Source organism: Rhinoraja longicauda, chromosome 9 (genome assembly GCF_053455715.1).
Source record: "Rhinoraja longicauda isolate Sanriku21f chromosome 9, sRhiLon1.1, whole genome shotgun sequence".
Lineage (NCBI taxonomy): Eukaryota > Metazoa > Chordata > Chondrichthyes > Rajiformes > Arhynchobatidae > Rhinoraja > Rhinoraja longicauda.
In genome coordinates this window covers 26409166-26426693 of record NC_135961.1, presented here as the reverse complement: position 1 = coordinate 26426693, position 17528 = coordinate 26409166, and the positions used below count along the sequence as shown (strand labels likewise).

The following is a 17528-nucleotide window of genomic DNA, read 5'->3' as shown; positions in this document are numbered from 1 at the left end:
TGTTCCACCAGTTTTAATTTAGGTTAGAGGTACAGTGTGGAAACAGCTCTTCAGCCCACCGAATCCACACCGACCAGTGATCTCCATGCACAAGTTCTGTCCTGCACACTAGGGACAATTTACAGAAGCCAATTTGCTAATTAACCTGCAAACATGCGCATCTTTGGAATGTGGGAGAAAACTGGAGTACCCTGAGAAAACCCACGTGGTCAGAGGGAGAATGTACAAACTCCATACACACAACACCCATAATCAGGATCAAACTCGGGTCTCTGGCAGTGTAAGGCAGTATCTCTATCGCTGCGCCACTGTGCTTTTTGAATTTTATAATTCTGAATGAATTTTAATTTTTCTCTAGATGAGAATAGAGAATATTTGGAAATCACAAATTTTCTAGTTTTTACAGTTAACTTTATTTACAAATTTGATCATTGCATGTACATTACCGATAGGGTCAGCTTTCATTGTCCATTTTCAGTTGCCCACGAGAAAGTGGTGAAGCTACCTCCACAGTTCTGCTCGAAGGTATCACAAAATGCTGGAGTAACTCAGCAGGTCAGGCGGCATCTCAGGAGAGAAGGAATGGGTGACATTTCGGGTCAAGACCCATTTTGAAGAAGGGTCTCGACCTGAAACGTCACCCATTCCTTCTCTCCTGAGATGCCGCCTGACCTGCTGAGTTACTCCAGCATTTTGTGATACCTTCGATTTGTACCAGCATCTGCAGTTATTTTCCTCCACAGTTCTGCTGGTTAGGAAGATTGCAGGATTCTACAATAGTTGGAGTGAATCCTACAGTGGTGCCATTCCCATGCATAATTTAATATTGCTCTTATTCTCAAGTGACGGCTCTGGAGTTGATTTAGAAGACATTTTTGATACACTGCTCAAATGCATCTTATTCAAGTTACAACTTACAGTCACAGAGCACACATAGTGGAAGAATTAAAATGGTGGTTGGAATGGAAGGTTAACAAGTGTTTTCTTTCTGTCCTGCAAGATGCTGACCTTCCTGATAGTGTTGAAACTGCACTCACTCAGGCAAGCGGAGAATATGCCACACCATTATCGACCTGTAACTTGTAGAGGTACTGGCCCTAGTGGCAGAAGCAGTGTACAACCTCAAAGTGCCTGGCCAGCCTCCACATCAGACACAGCCAGCCCCATCAGTGGAAGAGCCTGCAGCTCCTACATCAGCCTCATGTCATTTGAGAACCAACAGACCCTAAATTTGTGCTAAACATCTTCCATCCCAATGGACTACCTAAGAAAAATAAGATGGATCTCTCAATTAAAACAGGTTAAATGCCTTTCCGTGTTGCGAGTTATCTTGAAACGTGCTGGCGACTTGACAGGTCAGAATACCTGTATTTTCAGCAGGTGTTGTAGATCAGGGATTATACAGGCATTTGGTTTCAGTTATTTCTTTGCAGTCTAACACTATTATTTCTTTAATTAACAGAAGTAAAATGCTGAAGGTCAAATGGCACAAGCAGAGTTGTGGGGTGGAAGAGATGACGGGTTGGGGAAGATAGAATGGGGCAGAATACACGGAGAAAGATAGCTTGTGTAGAAGATTTCAAAATGTAATGACAAAAAGTTCCAATCTCATATTTAACCAATATCCATTTCAGAGTCACCAAGGAAGGAATTATTGAAGAGGAGCTCAAACCTGTTCATCCACCTGGAGCTCTAAACGCTGAATGAAGTAATCTTTTTCCACTATAAGGGTCTCCAGCTCCTGGCAATTCTTGTACAACTTATTCTCGGACTCACTTGTCTGGATGTTGGCTGCGTTTAGCTTTTCTTCCATAACACGGACCTATATGTGCAAATCAATTGTTCAAAACAGATTTAATAAACATTTCCATTCTAGAAAAAATATTAATTGCTGGAATATAAATGAAGGAGGCCTGGCTACTATTGCAAATGCAGGATAAGATTCAATATTATCCCAGTGACAAACTTCAGACACGAGTGATTCTTCACTTACGCAGGCATTTCTTTGCAGGAATATTTTAAACACACTGTAGCCTCTGAGTGTTAAAATGAAAACCAGAACCTCCCAAGGGATGAGACCTTATTCCCATTCTGGATTCTCCCATGAGGGAAAACATCCTCACATTTTCTTCCCTGAATGAAATCACCACTTTCTGGTAATTGGTTGACTCAACTGCTTGGAAGCAATTCCCATGAAGGGTCTGAACCAATAACCAACTGTTCGGAAGTGACATTGAAGGCATGTAGCTACATTGGAAATTCTGCAGTGTTTGTTGAAGAACTATGTTTGTTTATACACCACCTGCTGATTGGCCTTGTCAGCTCGACGGTTGGCATCCATTACTTGCCTCTCCAGCTGCTGCATCTGAAGAGAAGAAATCACTTTGTCAGTGTGGGGAAAACTGTAAGATAATTTCCAAAGAAACATTTTAAAACCGCATTGTTGCTTCTGAAGGTATCTTTCTTTATGAGGATTAGGAAAGAAACACTAATCCTACACCATCATAATGCCGGCAAGAGCATTTTGGAATGCGAGGACATAATTTGGTGGTTGCAACCTTATTTATTTCATGAAATCAGTTGTTGGCAGACAAGGCTACAAATTTGCATTGATAACACAAGACAATGGTCTGTGCAAAACTGTTCACACTTGTCTTTACATTGTAAAACCAATTTCAATTTCTGGAATTAGTACTTCTCAGGCTAAGCAAGTATTTAATTGCCCATCCAGAATTGCCCTTGGGAAGGTGATGCTGAGAAATTCCTCCAAATCTCCTTTCTAAATTTATAACCCAGCGGTATGACGTTGACTAGTTAGCATACCACAGGAAGGATGTGGGGGCTTTCGAGAAGGTGTAGAAGTGGTTCACCACAATGTTGGCCAGATTGGAGTGTATCAGCTATAAGGAGTGGTTGAACAAATTTGGATTGCTTTGTCTGGAGCACTGGAGGCAATCTGATAGAAAATTATAGAAAGCATTGATAGGGTAGATAATGTCTTTTCCTGGGGTGGAGCTTTCTTCCCTCTAGCTTCATAATCTGCAATTCTTCAAACTTGTCTCACACCTTCCTTTCATATCTCTGGCCTTTGTTCCAACCATCTGCCTCATCTATGCCAACCTATTACTTGTCATGCTTATTGTTGCCTCTCCCCCCTTTCAGCTTCTCTTCCCAATAATCTGTCTGAAGAAGGGTCTCGACCCAAAACTTCACCTATCCATGTTCTCCAGAGATGCTGCCTGACTGGCTGAGTTACTCCAGCATTTTGTGTCTATCTTTGGTATAAACCAGCATCTGCAGTTCCTGGTTTAAGCTGAGGGCACAGGTTTAAACTGTGAGGAAGAAATTTAAAAGACGTGCGAGGCAAGTTTTTGTTTGCTCATTACCTACACCTACATTACCTGTAGGTGTTCAGAACATGCTGTCAGGAGAGGTGGTAAAAGCTGGCAGGTGGGGTTACAGTATCTCGATTGGCAGTGCAGATACAGTGGTTTGAAGCACTGTTCCAGTGCTGTACTGTTCTAACTTCTATGTTCCATGATAGAATTAATATACAAGTTGAAAAATATATTGTACCCACAGAGTTAAATAGATTGGGAAATATGCGTGGGAGCAAGGAAGAAAATAATAAAGTGGCTCAGACAGGCTGGAAATGTATCTTGCACTACAAAAGGCAGCTGGCCATCTCTGAAAGGTAGCCAGACAGGCCTCATTAATAGAGATGGAGGTTTACTGCTGGAATTTAATTAGCTAAAACTGTGCAGTTTACCAAGAAAAGCAAAGGCAAGCTTCACAATTCTTGCTCAGAAAGGGACAGTAATTCAAGAGCAAATCATCTTTCGGGATTATCCGATAGGTCCAATTAACAAAGAAGGTTTTTTGGTCTAATATCAGTAATATGACCCCATCTGACTTAGATTATGATTTGCTTGAGATCTTTCGTTACAAACCGGTCTCTCTTGCAGTTGATTTGTCACAAAAAAGACCCCACGTATTAGGCACTTAATAATAATTACATGAATTAACGCAATTGAGACTATGTAATAATCTTAACTAATCAAACAAAATTAGCCAGACTTTTCTTTCAAAACTAATCCACCCAAAACCGTTGTAAGAACTGAAAATAGTTCAAAGATTCTTGGTATTGTGTGCGAAAGAATTATACTGCAGAACAGCATTCTTAATAAGAAATTGAGTGTTTAACAAGCTCTAATTTAGGATCGTAAAACCTACCACCCACAGGATTCAGCTTTTATAATGTACATATCAGATCCCATGATTGACACGCCTATTATGGTTGACTGAATCAAAACATAATTTTACCAAATTGTACCTCTTTAAGGCAGCATTGTGCAGTCATCAGAAATTAAAACAATTATAAAATAATTATTATTTACATTCAAATAATAAGCACAGGGTTTGTTTTTCCACATAGGCCTAAATAAGATAGCCCAGATTTTAATGTGGATATTCATAAGTCATAGGAGCAGAAGTAGGCCTTTTGCCATCAAATCTATTCCGCAATTCACTCATGTCAGATCTATCTTTCCCTCTCAACCCCATTCTCCTGCCTTCTCCCCGTAACCCTTGACACCCTTACTAATCAAGTGTCTGTCAATCTCCGCCTTAGCAATACCCAATGACTTGGCCTCCACAGCCGCCCATGGCAATGAATTCCATAGATTTGCCACCTTCTGTCATTTTATTCTTGAAATTGGAGTATTGTGAGCAGTTTTGGGCCCCATATCTGAGGAAGGACATGTTCGTGTCAGAGAGGTTCCAGAAAATGTTTATGAGAATAATCCCAGGAATGATTGGATTAACATATCATGACTGTTTGAAGGCACCGGGCCTGTACTCGTAGAGTTTGGAGGGATAAGGCGGGACCTCATTGGAATTTACCGAATAGTGAAAGGCCTGGATGGAGTGTATGTGAAGAGGATGTTTCCACTAGTGGAACAGTCTAGGACCAGATGCCATAAGCTCAGAAAAAGGATGGATCTATGGAATTCATTGCCACTGACAGCTGGGGAGGCCAGGTCAACGGATATTTTTTGAGGCGGAAGTTGCCAGATTCTTGATTATGAAGGGTGTCAGGGGTTATGGGGAGAAGGCAGGAGAATGGAGTTGAGAGGGAAAGATAGACCAGCCATGATTAAATGGCAGAGTAGATTTGATGGTCTGAATGGTCTAATTCTGCTCCTATATCTTATGAACAAGGAATTAAATGTGCCTTTCTTTGCAAGTGTTAAATGCATGTGTGAGTATTGGATGTTGGTTCTACTTAATGTAGATTCAGTTTGGATTGAGATCAATGTAACTGTGTTAATACGAGTACAAATACTGGCTGGCATTTTTGTTTGTGATTCATGCCAGTCACCGAAGATGAATCTCTGTGCAAATGGCAGAGGGATGCAACACAAAAATGCTTTTCACTGACACACTGGAAAAATCCTTTGATATACAAGCACAAAATCTTTTCTCACAAAGAAGCTCCTTTACAAAATTCTATTGGATATGAAAAAGATGAAAACGTTTAATCTTCCTATTTAGGACTAATACCAATAAAAATGTTTGTAAAATACTGTAAGAATGTAAACGAAATAGGAGTGGGTGTGAATCATTCAACCTCTGTAATGTACAATCACTTTGGATAAGATCGCAGCCATTCTTTAACCTTCAATTCAGTTTCCTGCACTATTCTCATATGCCCCAATTATCTTGCATACAATAATCCATCATGCTTTATGCTGAACAAACTGAAGAAGAGTTCTGACCCAAAATGTCATTTGTCAATTTCCCTCCACTGATGCTGCCTGGCCCTCTGAGCTCCTCCAGCAGTTTGTTTCTTTACTTAAGATTCCAACATCTGCAGTTGCTTGTTTCTCCATACCTTGCAATTAATATTCTCATTGAGTGGTCATCCAGATATGGACTACCCTCCATAACCCTTCCATGGACTACCTTCCATACCCTCCTGAAAACGTTGCCCCCGAGGTCCCTCTTAAACATCTCTCCTTTTACCTTCAGCCTACGCTCTCTAAATTTAGAATCCTCCACCCTGAGAAAAAGACTGTGAGCGTTCATTATATCTATGGTACCATGGACCTCATGATCTTTTACACCTGAATAAGGTCCCCCTCAGCCTCCTATGCTTAAGAAAAAAAGTCCCTGCTATCCAATCTCTCCCGATAAGTCAAGCCCAAAAGCACAGGTAACATCCTGCTAAATTTCTTCAGCCCCTTTCCAACTTAATGACGTCCTATTTACAGCTGGTGCAATGGTGTCTTTCCTAGTCTCTCACCAAAATGGTGTGAGCAGCCTCCTCACCAAAACCTCACAAGCCAAGTTCTTCAGCACCACTAACTTTCCCAGTTCCTAATTTCTTTCTGAATTGATTCTAACATGGAGGTGAAGTGGGGATCAGTCGGTGGCCATTCCCCCTCTGAACCCTACTCTGCATCTCAATGAGATCATGCATTTCTGTCTATCCATGCACATTCACCTACTATGATCAATGTTCAAGGATAATGTTCAATTAAGAATTTATTTGTACTGTTGTCAATATATATGCCATTTAAACATTCTTGGCTCTCCTACTAGTTCCGCATCCCATTGCTTCCCAATCGCCTTCAATTTCAAAAACTATTTTTGTTGATTTTTCCCTCCCCAAGCAGATTATTCACCGACTAAGTTCTTCCTCATTCACTCAACCTGACTATATACCCCACCCCACCCTGCACTTTGTATTCTCTGCCTGCTTTTTAAAAAAAACTTAGTTTTGCATTGTCAACTAACTTCTGCACATTACATTCCATCCTTTATCCAAGTCATTGCAATAACGTGTAAATAATTCAGGTGAAGGAAGGTTCCTTGTGGTCTCTCACCCATGGATGCCCATCAACCTAAAAGACCCAATTCTTTCTACTCTGTTGACGGTCTATTTAACAATGATCAATTTATAATAATAACAATGCCAATCTCATAAGCCTTAATTTTGTGCAAAATGGAAAATGGAAATACATTACAAGTACCAACACTATCCTGCTCGCCAATCGTTAAAAAGTTTTATTAAAGACATTTATATCCTTGTAGTTTAGTTTAATTTACTGTCACGTGTACAGAGATGCAGTGATAAGCTTTGTAAAACCACACATACAGCGTTCAATCATAACCTGCCTTTAAGTTACCTGTTACCCATGAATTCTTGCCACAAAATTAGCTTCCAGATCAACATTTTCTAATTCACTCTTTTAGAAAGGATGAAGCAATATTAGCTGCTATTGATATTAACTGTGTTTTTGAGGCAGTGTCCACCACTTCCTGCAGCTTCCTTCTTTAATGGATATGGTGGAATCAGGCCATGATGTCACCAGTTAGTACACTCTCTCTACCATACACCTATCGAAGTTAGAGTATTTGGTGACATACCACAGCTCAATCTTCACAGGAACTAGAGGCATGGATGAGCTTTCATCAGGCAGGGGACAATTTACCGAAGCCAATTAGATGTTTTAATCATGAGATTGCATCAATGGGCCACAGGACAGATCTTCAAAGATATACACACTAGGAATTTGAAGTTGTTGATTCTCCACTGCCATCCCGTCAATGAAGACAGGTTTATGGACCCCTGGGTTTCCTTTCCTGAATTCAAGAATCAGTTCCTTGGTCCTGCATTACAACACATCACAAATTTTGCAAGAAAAATGAGATTAAGCAAAAAGTTGGCCGAGAAATTATGGTTCCAAACCTTTAATCTTCTTATGCCCTTGATTCCACATGATGAAGATCTAATTAGAGGCATAGTAAATCAGTTGGTTCAGAATTGCAATTACTGCTCGTTTCCAAGTGCTTATTCACAAGTTCATCTCAAGGTCAGTTGCAGATAAACGACAACTAGGGAAAGCTGTGCGTTTGTTTATAACGTACAAAACTGTAAATGAGCAGACCGATTACCAGTGCCTTTATTGCTTGCAAACCATTGCAACACCACAGAGAGCAAACCAACGAGTTATCACCGACTCGGTTAAATAAATTATATTAGAAATTCAAACGAGGCTGAAGTTGAACATTTTGAGAAGATGGGTGCATATTTGCAAGTACGGGTCCATCACCGATTTTTCAGCACACTTGGTTCCACAGCCTTTCTGGATTATCTGTTTTGGCGGATCAACAGGGGTCACGGCCTCCAAGAGGAGTCTAACGGTACTGGAATGGTCCTCCTAGGCAGCCGAGGAGCTGAGATATCAGCCCACAAAGCTAGCTATGAGAACGGATCTGCCAGCTGGAGTTCCAGAGCTGTGGCCGCAGGGGGAAAATTTGATCTGCCGACTGGCGCAAAAGTCCCAATAAGGTGGAGATCGGCCGCCTAACCCATCTTATGCGCCATGGTTTTGGGAGTTGGGGGGACTTTGGGGGGCGGGGGGGGGGAGGATTTCAAGAGCACTCCCGTAATTTTGTACGGATCAAAAAAGGTGCTGGACCACCAGTTGTCTGAAAATCAGTGGGGGAGTTGTACTGATCCAAAGGGTTAGACATCCAAGGCACCAGCTGCAGAGGATTTGCAGTTTGAGGGCACAGGCTTCCAAAGAATACCGATGACCGATCATTTGCTGCCAATTGCAGCCCATCACCAGGCTTGTCCACAATGAGTTTAGTTTAGTTTATTTGTGTCGTGTGTGCTGAGGTACAGTGAGAAGCTTTTGTTTGTGAGCTATGTAGTAAAAAAAAGACTATACAAGAATATAATCAAACTATCCATGGTGCACAGATGAAGAATAAAGGGTACAACTTTCAGTGCAAGATACAACACTGGAGTCCGATAAAGTCCGATTAATGATCATAGGTCTCCATTGAGGTAGAGCATTCGGAGGAAACCCAGGCGGTCACAGGAAGAACGTGCAAACTCCACCCAGGCAGCATCTGTGGTCAGGATGGAACTCAGGTCCCTGGGTAGGCAGCATCTCTGGATCTCAGTCTGAAGAAGGATCTCGACCTGAAACGTCACCCATTCCTCTATCCAGAGATGCTGTCTGTCCCGTTGAGTTGCTCCAGCACTTTGTGTCTATCTTCGTGTGCATCTGCAGTCCCTTCCTACAACATCAGGACTCTGGGCACCATGAGGCAGTAACTCTACCAGCTATACACTGTGCCGCCCGGTGTTTGAAATATTTAAATGGATTTCGTGAAATTATAGAACAGAGATGCCATTTCCTTTTGCCTAGCTTTCCAAAACCTAGCTAAAATCAGTGTGGACTCAAGGTGAAGCATGAAATGACCTCATAAAAAAAAATTACAACTGATAGACATTTTTTAAAATAGACTGCAATGGATTCTGATCAGGTATCAAAGGACATGGACAAAATACAGATTAACGAATTGACTCCAAATTAACCGTGACTCAAAAGCGCCAAAACAGACTGGAAGATAAATGGCATATTCCTGTTCCTATTTTCTGACACTTAACATGCTTATGACTGAAACTTAAGGTTCAAAGAACCCAGCTGTTTATTTAGCCAGGTGCAGGTCGATAGGTATTTTAACTTTAAGTACTGTAGCTCACATTTTCTTTTTTTTTTAATGTACGAGCTGGATTGAGATTAGTAAAGTTTCCTTAACCGGTTTTCCTTTCCATTGATATACAAACTGGAACACGAATGTTGAGTTAAAATACAGAAAATTCTATTTCTTTCAATGCCCTAGTTTAAACAACAATTACTAATGATTTGGATTAACTAAATAAACTCAGGGGTGGCACGGTAGCGCAGCAGTAGAGTTGCTGCCTTACTGCGTCAGAGACCCTGGTTCGATCCTGACCACGGGTGCTATCTGCAAGGAGTTTGTACGTCCTCCATGCGAGTTTTCTCTGGGTGCACTGGTTTCCTCCCAAGCTCCAGACGTGCAGGTCTGTAGGTTAATTGGCTTTGGTAAATTGTCCCCTGCCTGTACGATAGTGTTAGTGTACAGGGGTCTGCGCAGACCCGGTGGGCTGAAGGGCCTGTTTATGTGCTTTATCTCTAAGCTAAGCTAAATACTGAGAGTTTTATTGTAGTTTTGAATGAGTGAATGGCTCATACCCTAAAGTAGCCTCTCAGCATTTCATCCGTGTATACACACAGAACTCCAGTCCCAATGAAGGACCCCTTGTTAAAATCTGCCTCCCTTTCATTATAACCTGCCTTCTGCCAACTACTACATCATTCCACAGATTCCTACAGCAACCTTACACAGATAGCACAGCAGCAGCAAAATACCTTTCAGTCAAAAACGATGCAATTGTGATATAACTGAATGATGCAAAATGTTTTAATCTGATTAAATTAAGCTATGATATGTACAATGTGTTGCATGGTTTAGTAGGATTGTGGCAGAGCAGACTGTTCTAAATTCTCTCGTACCCGTGTCATTTGATGCTCTGCAAATAGTTAAATGTGTGGTTGTTTTAAAGAGCAAACAAGATTTTTGTGACAATTCGCAGCATTTTTCTGAAAAATTGCAAGATGCAATGGGCAGTGTCAGACAACTGTGTCAGTGCACTGAATATCCAATCTGAAGGAGTTGCCAATGTGTATTGAAGAATGTTCCCTACAATTACCCAACACAGTAATTAGTGCGTTTAATCAGTGTCCTTCATCTTCAGACTGTCCATGCAAGCCACCAACCTCAAATATTTGGAAACAGCACATTACCAGCAAGTAAGAGCAGAATATGTTTCAACAAAAGGGAAAAGACATGGATAGGATAGATTTGTGGGGATATGAGCCACGTGTGGATGGGGCATGTTGATCGGCATGGGCAAGTTGGGCCGAAGGGCCTGTTTGCACACTGTTTGACTCTACGACTCTCTATGACAATAAGCCAAATAAGCCAGCTCACTTTTGTTGGATCCAAGTTTGAGCAGCGGATACAATAGATGAGGTTGGAGGAGGTGCAGGTGAACCTCTGTCTCACCTGGAAAGACTGTCCCTTTACCTCCCCCCACAACTCCATCCAAGGACCCAAACAGTCTTTCCAGGGTCCTCCATTGCCTACTGTTCCCCCCCCCCCTCACAGTGGTGACCCCACGCCGGGTCGCCGTTGCTCTTCCCCCTCCCTCACTGTCCCCCCCCCCCCCCTCACAGTGGTCCCCCCACGCCGGGTCCTCCATTGCCTACTGTTCCCCCCCCCTCACAGTGGTGCCCTCATGCCGGGTCCTCCATTGCCTACTGTTCCTCCCCCCCCCCCCTCACAGTGGTGCCCCCATGCCGGGTCCTCCATTGCCTACTGTTCCCCCCCCCCCCGACCTTTCCACAACGCTGTCAGATCCTCTCCCTAGGCCTCCGTGGGGCTGACCCGGGCCCCAGCCGCAGGCTCCGTTGGCTGCTCCGTTGATGCCAGCTCCAACCCACGAGGCGAGGCTCTGCCGACCCCGGCTCCGACCCGGCTTCTCCACGGCCATCCGGGAGGCATCGGGACCGCGGCGCCTCGACGAAGGCCTCCGGCCACGTTCCCAGTCGGCAGCCGCAGTCCGGCAGGAAACCTTCAGTTGTTTTTTGTAAAAAGTGTGTGGCCTAATTTTTAAAAGAGTTTTTAATCTCTGACTTTATGGGAGGATGCAAGCAAAGGCAATCCATTTTCCCCAGAGAGATGAAGGAAATGTCAGACAGAGAAAGGTTTGATCCATCCGAAACTAGAAAATTCAGCTAAGCGGAAAGCAGAGATAACCCATATCATAATATATTTTCATCTGTCCGACCACAAAATCCAATGAATTTATTTCAATATCGAGCAATCATCAATATTTTAAAGTCTAATTTAATAAAATCAAGAAATGAAGACACAAATTGGAAAGTTTTCCTCCATTAAATTGAGGAGGTGGTCGGAAATGAAAGAAGTAATTTCAAGGAACAATTTGCTATAATTTGAGTCAAGTTCCCAGACCGTGACAACACGACAAGGCAATCATGTGATTGTGAAAAATCAAAGTCTTTGCAGTTCACAGAATAAACACAAATCTATTATCTACCTTTGATATCACTTCCTTTATGTTACAATAACACACAAATGCACAGTGGCTGGATATTATGCTTTAAATCCTAATTCTTTGGTTGTATGCACAAGGTCAGTGTTGATTTAATCTAAGCAGATGACGTTAATTTGGCCTCTGTATCAGTAAGAAAAATGGAGATGTGCTGTCTCAGTTTCCAGCATTACTTCTAAACTACATTTTTCAGCCAAATCCACTATTTTGTTTACTTGCAGCTTTTCCAAAACATGAATTCTTATCTTCTACAATGGATTGCCGCTGCAGACTTCAAAGCAATTACTGATTATTGCAGGAAGCATTAAACGCTGAGTGTGATGAAACAAATAGATGCTCTAAATATACAATGAGTCAACGGAATGGAACTCAACAGATCCACATTTTAAAAGTCGAGTTCAATGCACGTTGGTGTGAGTGTTAAGCAGACGACAGTTGAATGCGTTTCTAGCCCTGTGTGCGTTGTGGTACTATGCTGCGCTGAGAATTATGCAGCAGTTTTCAATTCTGGATCTACAGTATGACCACTTTAGTTTAGTTTAGAGACACAGCGCAGAAACAGGCCCTTCGGCCCACCGAGTCCGCACCATCCAGCGCACCCCGCACATTAACACTACCCTGCACACACTAGGGACAATTTACACAGGCACCAAGCCAATTAACCTACATACCTGTACGTCTTTGGAGTGGTGGGATGAAACTGAAGATCTCGGAGAAAATCCAGGCGGGTTTTCCCATGAGAAGAACGAACAGACAGCACCCGTAGTCGGGATCGAACCCGGGTCTCCAGCGTTGCAAGGCAGCAACTCTACTGCTGTGCCACCCGATCCAAAGTTAATTGATCCAAACCATGTTCACTGTGAAAATACTGTCGAGATAAATAGAAGCATTCCTACTTTCAGCTACTATCTCCAGACTGCTGGGAAAAAAACACATATACTCAGATACCAAACGACAAAGTGTGCCTCTGGTATTGTTAACCTCCTGATCCAGTCCTCGCTTAATCTTATCAGATTTAGTGAAGCAAGAAATCAGATTTCTCAAATTTCTGCTGTTAATGCACTTAGTATTTTGCAGCCATTTATAGCAGTATGTAATCATGATTAAATCATTTAACGGGTTAAAATACCATTCCGGAATGCATTTCTTTGTGGTTCATTATGAGATGAGGCTTTGTATGAAAAATAAAAATAATTTTATAAAAAGATAACCGTTTTCCTGAGCACTAGTGTTGAATGGTTTTCAGAAACCAAGTAATTCCCACATTGTCCGATACACTGTCAAATTGTGAGAACAAACACAAGTAAAGCTCCTGTTTCAATATATTTTATGCTTCTTGCAGTTGTAAATTTTAAGACATTAACTAATATCAAGCATATCACCACTGTTTACAATGGGGCTACAGCAGCACCAAACATTCATGGAGGAAATTAGTTGATTGCTGCTGGAAGTATGATTGTGCCAATTTCCGAACAAATCTTGATTCCAGTAGTCACTACCTTTCATTACATGTGGGCCGAATGAAGTAAGTAACGTAGAGACCATGCCAACATGACTTCACCTTTACTAATCCCAATGTAATGTTAGAATCTTGCAGTATGTAGACTAATGCAATTATATCATCAATAAGGATTATCATTAGTGCATCTTCAACCAACCCACAAACCATGAGTAACCACAGCCATTCTGTTACATTATATTTAAAGTAATCTAAATGACTGCCAGATAGATGGATGTAAACGTGGAAACACATTTTCCTTAATCTTTCCGAGATTTCTAAGGATTAAAAGCCTGTTAAATTTATATCCTTTCTCTGTTTAAAGTTTAAAGTTTGTTGCATTTCCTGCTGCATTTGTGCCCATTTGACCACTCCACCAAATTATACACCCCTTTTGTTTATAATTGTTATTGCATACCAACATCAGAGTACACTTTCAAAAAGCAGAGAAAATGCTTGGCTTGTTGAAAAGGAGATAAAAAAAAAGGTGCAAGGACCTTCTCCTTATCTTACACCTTTTGTCTCCCTTTCATCTTTGGCCTTTGCCATCCAAATGCCAATGGAAACCTACGTCATCCGTAGCCACCTATCACTTGCCAGGCTTGGTGCCACCCCCACCCCTTTACCAGTTTTCACCCTCCCCCCTTCCTCATTACAATCAGTTCTTTGGGCTGGATCTCATCCGAAAGGTCGCCTAACCATGTCCTCCAGAGATGCTGCCTGACCCTCCGAGTTACTTTATGTTTTTTAAATATTAATTCAAGGTTTTCCCACTAAACACCCCATGATTGTCCTTTTGCTCCAAGACTGGGCAACATCAATATGTGTCTGTCTGTTTAAAAAAAAAAATTTAATCTGCAGTTGTACAGGGCCCTAGTGAGACCAGACCTGGGGTATTGTATGCAGTTTTGGTCTCCAAATTTGAGGAAGGACATTCTTACTATTGAGGGAGTGCAGCGAAGGTTAACAAGGTTAATTCCCAGAAGGCGGGACTGTCGTATGTTGAAAGACTGGAGCGACTGGGCTTGTATACTCTGGAATTTAGAAGGATGAGAGGGGATCTTATTGAAACATATAAGATTATTAAGGGATTGGACACGCTAGAGACAGGAAACATGTTTCCGATGTTGGGGGAGTCCAGAACCAGGAGCCACTGTTTAAGAATAAGGGGTAGGCCATTTAGAACTGAGACGAGGAAAACCATTTTCACCCAGAGAGTTGTGAATTTGTAGAATTCTCTGCCTCAGAAGGCAGTGGAGGCCAATTCCCTGGATGCTTTCAAGAGAGAGCTAGATAGAGCTCTTAATGATAGCGGAGTCAAGGGGTATGGGGAGAAGGCAGGAACGGGGTAGTGATTGCGGATGATCAGCCATGATCACGGTGAATAGCAGTGCTGGCTCGAAGGGCCGCATGGCCTCCTCCTGCACCTATTGTCTATTGTCTAAGATCACATCAATCATTTTAAATAACTCATCACAGTAATCTCTGGGCCAGGGTATTAATCTCAGGATACACTTAGAACACAGAGTTGCACCCCATTTCTTGGTTTTTGACAGTCAGCAGCAACTGATTAATTGTCCAGAAAACACTTGTGGGTAACTGGCATGTGCTAGAAAAGCCCTTCCTTCTCAAGTTCATTTTATATTAATACATACAACGTTTTCATACATACCCTTTAATTAAGATTATTTATATCAGACGTGACGGTCCTCATTAAATCAGTATTTGATACCGTTAACAAATATAACTAAACTAAAAAATATGCCAGTATCTTCAATGGTTCTTTATTATCACGTGTACCAAGGTTGAGTGAAATTATTATTTTTTTGGATACAGACCAGTATGATTGTTGGCATTAAGTACAAAATGCATAGAAACAGGCCACTGAGTTCATATGTGCAGGCCCAGACCATCCCCTAACACCAGGGCGGCATGGTGGCGCAGTGGTAGAATTGCTATCTTACAGCACTAGAGACCCGGGTTCGATCCTGACTACGGGTGCTGTTTGTATGGAGTTTGTACATTCTCCCCGTGACCAGGTGGGTTTCCCCAGGGCGTTTTGGATTTCTCTCACACTCCAATGACGTACAGGTTTGTAGGTCAATTGGCTTCGGTAAGAATTGTAAATCATCGTTAGTGTGTAGGATAGTGCTGGTGTATGGTGATTGCTGGTCGACGCTGACACAGTGGGCTGAAGGACTGTTTCCAAACTAAAGTCAGCTAATTTATATATGCTGTAAAAAGTTAATGGTTCTTCCAATCACTCATGGAACTTCAGTGCTTGCGGTACAGAAACAGGCCATTTGGTCCAACACATCCCCACTGGCGTTTATTTTCCCGCAAAAGCCTCGCCTATCTTTGCTCATCTGAACCGATCAACACATAAGAACAGCAACATGTCTCGGACTCTCAGCTTGTTGATCTTTAACCTCAGCATCATTTTTGTGATTCCCTTGAAAGTCAAAATTCTATTAATCGTGATCTGGATACACTCACTGACCTGGTCTCGGCAGCCATTCTGGGTGGCAGGATTCCAAATATTTACCACCCTTGGGTGAAGAAATTTCTTCTCACCTCAGCCCTGAATGGCTGACTTCTTATTCTGAGACCATGACCTCCATAATGCACAATAACAAGCACTGTTTTAGCCCATTTCATCTGGTGAAAAGCTGGTTCGCGGAATTGCCACCTGCATCTTATACTGATCATGCCACCAGTTTGCTTTCTGCGTTCTTAAACTGGTAACAAGATCACGAGCCAGTAGTCCACTGTCAAGTCAAGAGTGTTTTATTGTCATATGGCCCAAAACGGAACAATGAAATTCTTACATGTAGCAGCGCAACAGATATTTTAAACATTTTACTGTATGAAACCCATAAAGCAAAAAAATAAAGTAGTATATTTAAAAAACAGACAAATGGATAGACAATAGTTGTGCAAAGTCAAAAATAATCTCCCCGTCCATATAGTTTGGAGCCTATTTGGAGGTTGTAGTGCTTATTAGCCTACTGGTTGTTGGGAATTTGTCACAAATGCATCCTTTGGTGTCGGAGGAAAAAGTACAAACCAAAACTCATTGAAAGGTTTCAAAGGCTTCAAAGGTCTTTTATTGTCACATGTACCAATTAAGGTACAGTGATATGCGAATTGCCATTAAAAAAAAAGCAACAAGCCACGCAACTACATAAAGGTTAACATAAACATCCACCAAAGCGGATTCCCCACATTCCTCACTGTGGTGGAAGGCAAAAAAGTCCAATCTTCTTCCTCTTTATTCTCCCGTGGTCGGGGCAGTCGATCCATCCGTCAGGGCGATGGAAGCTCCTGCGTCGGAGCGGTTGAAGCCCCTGCATCGGGGCAGTCGAAGTTCCTGCGGCTTGGAGCTCCCAAAGTCAGTCTCTGACCAGAGACCGCGAGCTCCGTGATGTTAAGTCCACAAACACCCACGGTTGGAGCTCCAAGGTCAATCCCTGGCAAAGGGATCATGGGCTCCGCGATGTTAAAGTCCCGTAGGCTCCCCACGGCGGAGCTCTCAAAAATCGGTCTCCTGCAAAGGCCGCCAATTTCTCGATGTTAGGCCGCAGTGCGGACGGCGATACGATATGATTACCTCACATCTCTGTCGAGGCAAGAGATTGGAAGTTTCCCTCAAACTCCCCCCACCCCCATTCCCCACATAAAACAAGGTAAAGAACACTAAAAACATACATTTAACACATACTATTAAAACACAAAGAAGGAAGGGATAGACAGACTGTTGGCGAGGCAGCTATTGCCGGCATCACCCGGTTCGTGTTATTTGATCATATCTGTAGCATACTGGCAGCACAGTGGCACAGTGGTAGAGCTGCTGCCTCACAGCAACAGAGTCCCGGGTTTGATCCTGACTACGGACGCTGTCTATACGGAATTTATCCGTTCTCCCTGTGACTGCATGGATTTTCTCCAGTTGTTCCGGTTTCCTCCCACACTCTAAAGACAAACAGGTTTATAAGTTAATTGCCTCTG

The 17528-nt window shown here is 42.3% G+C and overlaps 1 protein-coding gene across 3 annotated transcripts in view; it reads right to left on the bottom strand.

Annotated features, from left to right (window-relative positions):
• plekhh2 (pleckstrin homology domain containing, family H (with MyTH4 domain) member 2) overlaps positions 1–17528 on the bottom strand; it is a 79983-nt gene that overhangs the window by 48088 nt on the left and 14367 nt on the right. For all 3 annotated transcript variants that reach the window (XM_078404991.1, XM_078404990.1, XM_078404992.1), the window contains exons 3-4: positions 2303–2365; positions 1673–1822 (exon numbers count right to left, since the gene is read on the bottom strand). In XM_078404991.1, coding sequence (XP_078261117.1) covers positions 1673–1822; positions 2303–2365 — 213 coding nt within the window. The remainder of the gene's footprint in view (positions 1–1672; positions 1823–2302; positions 2366–17528) is intronic.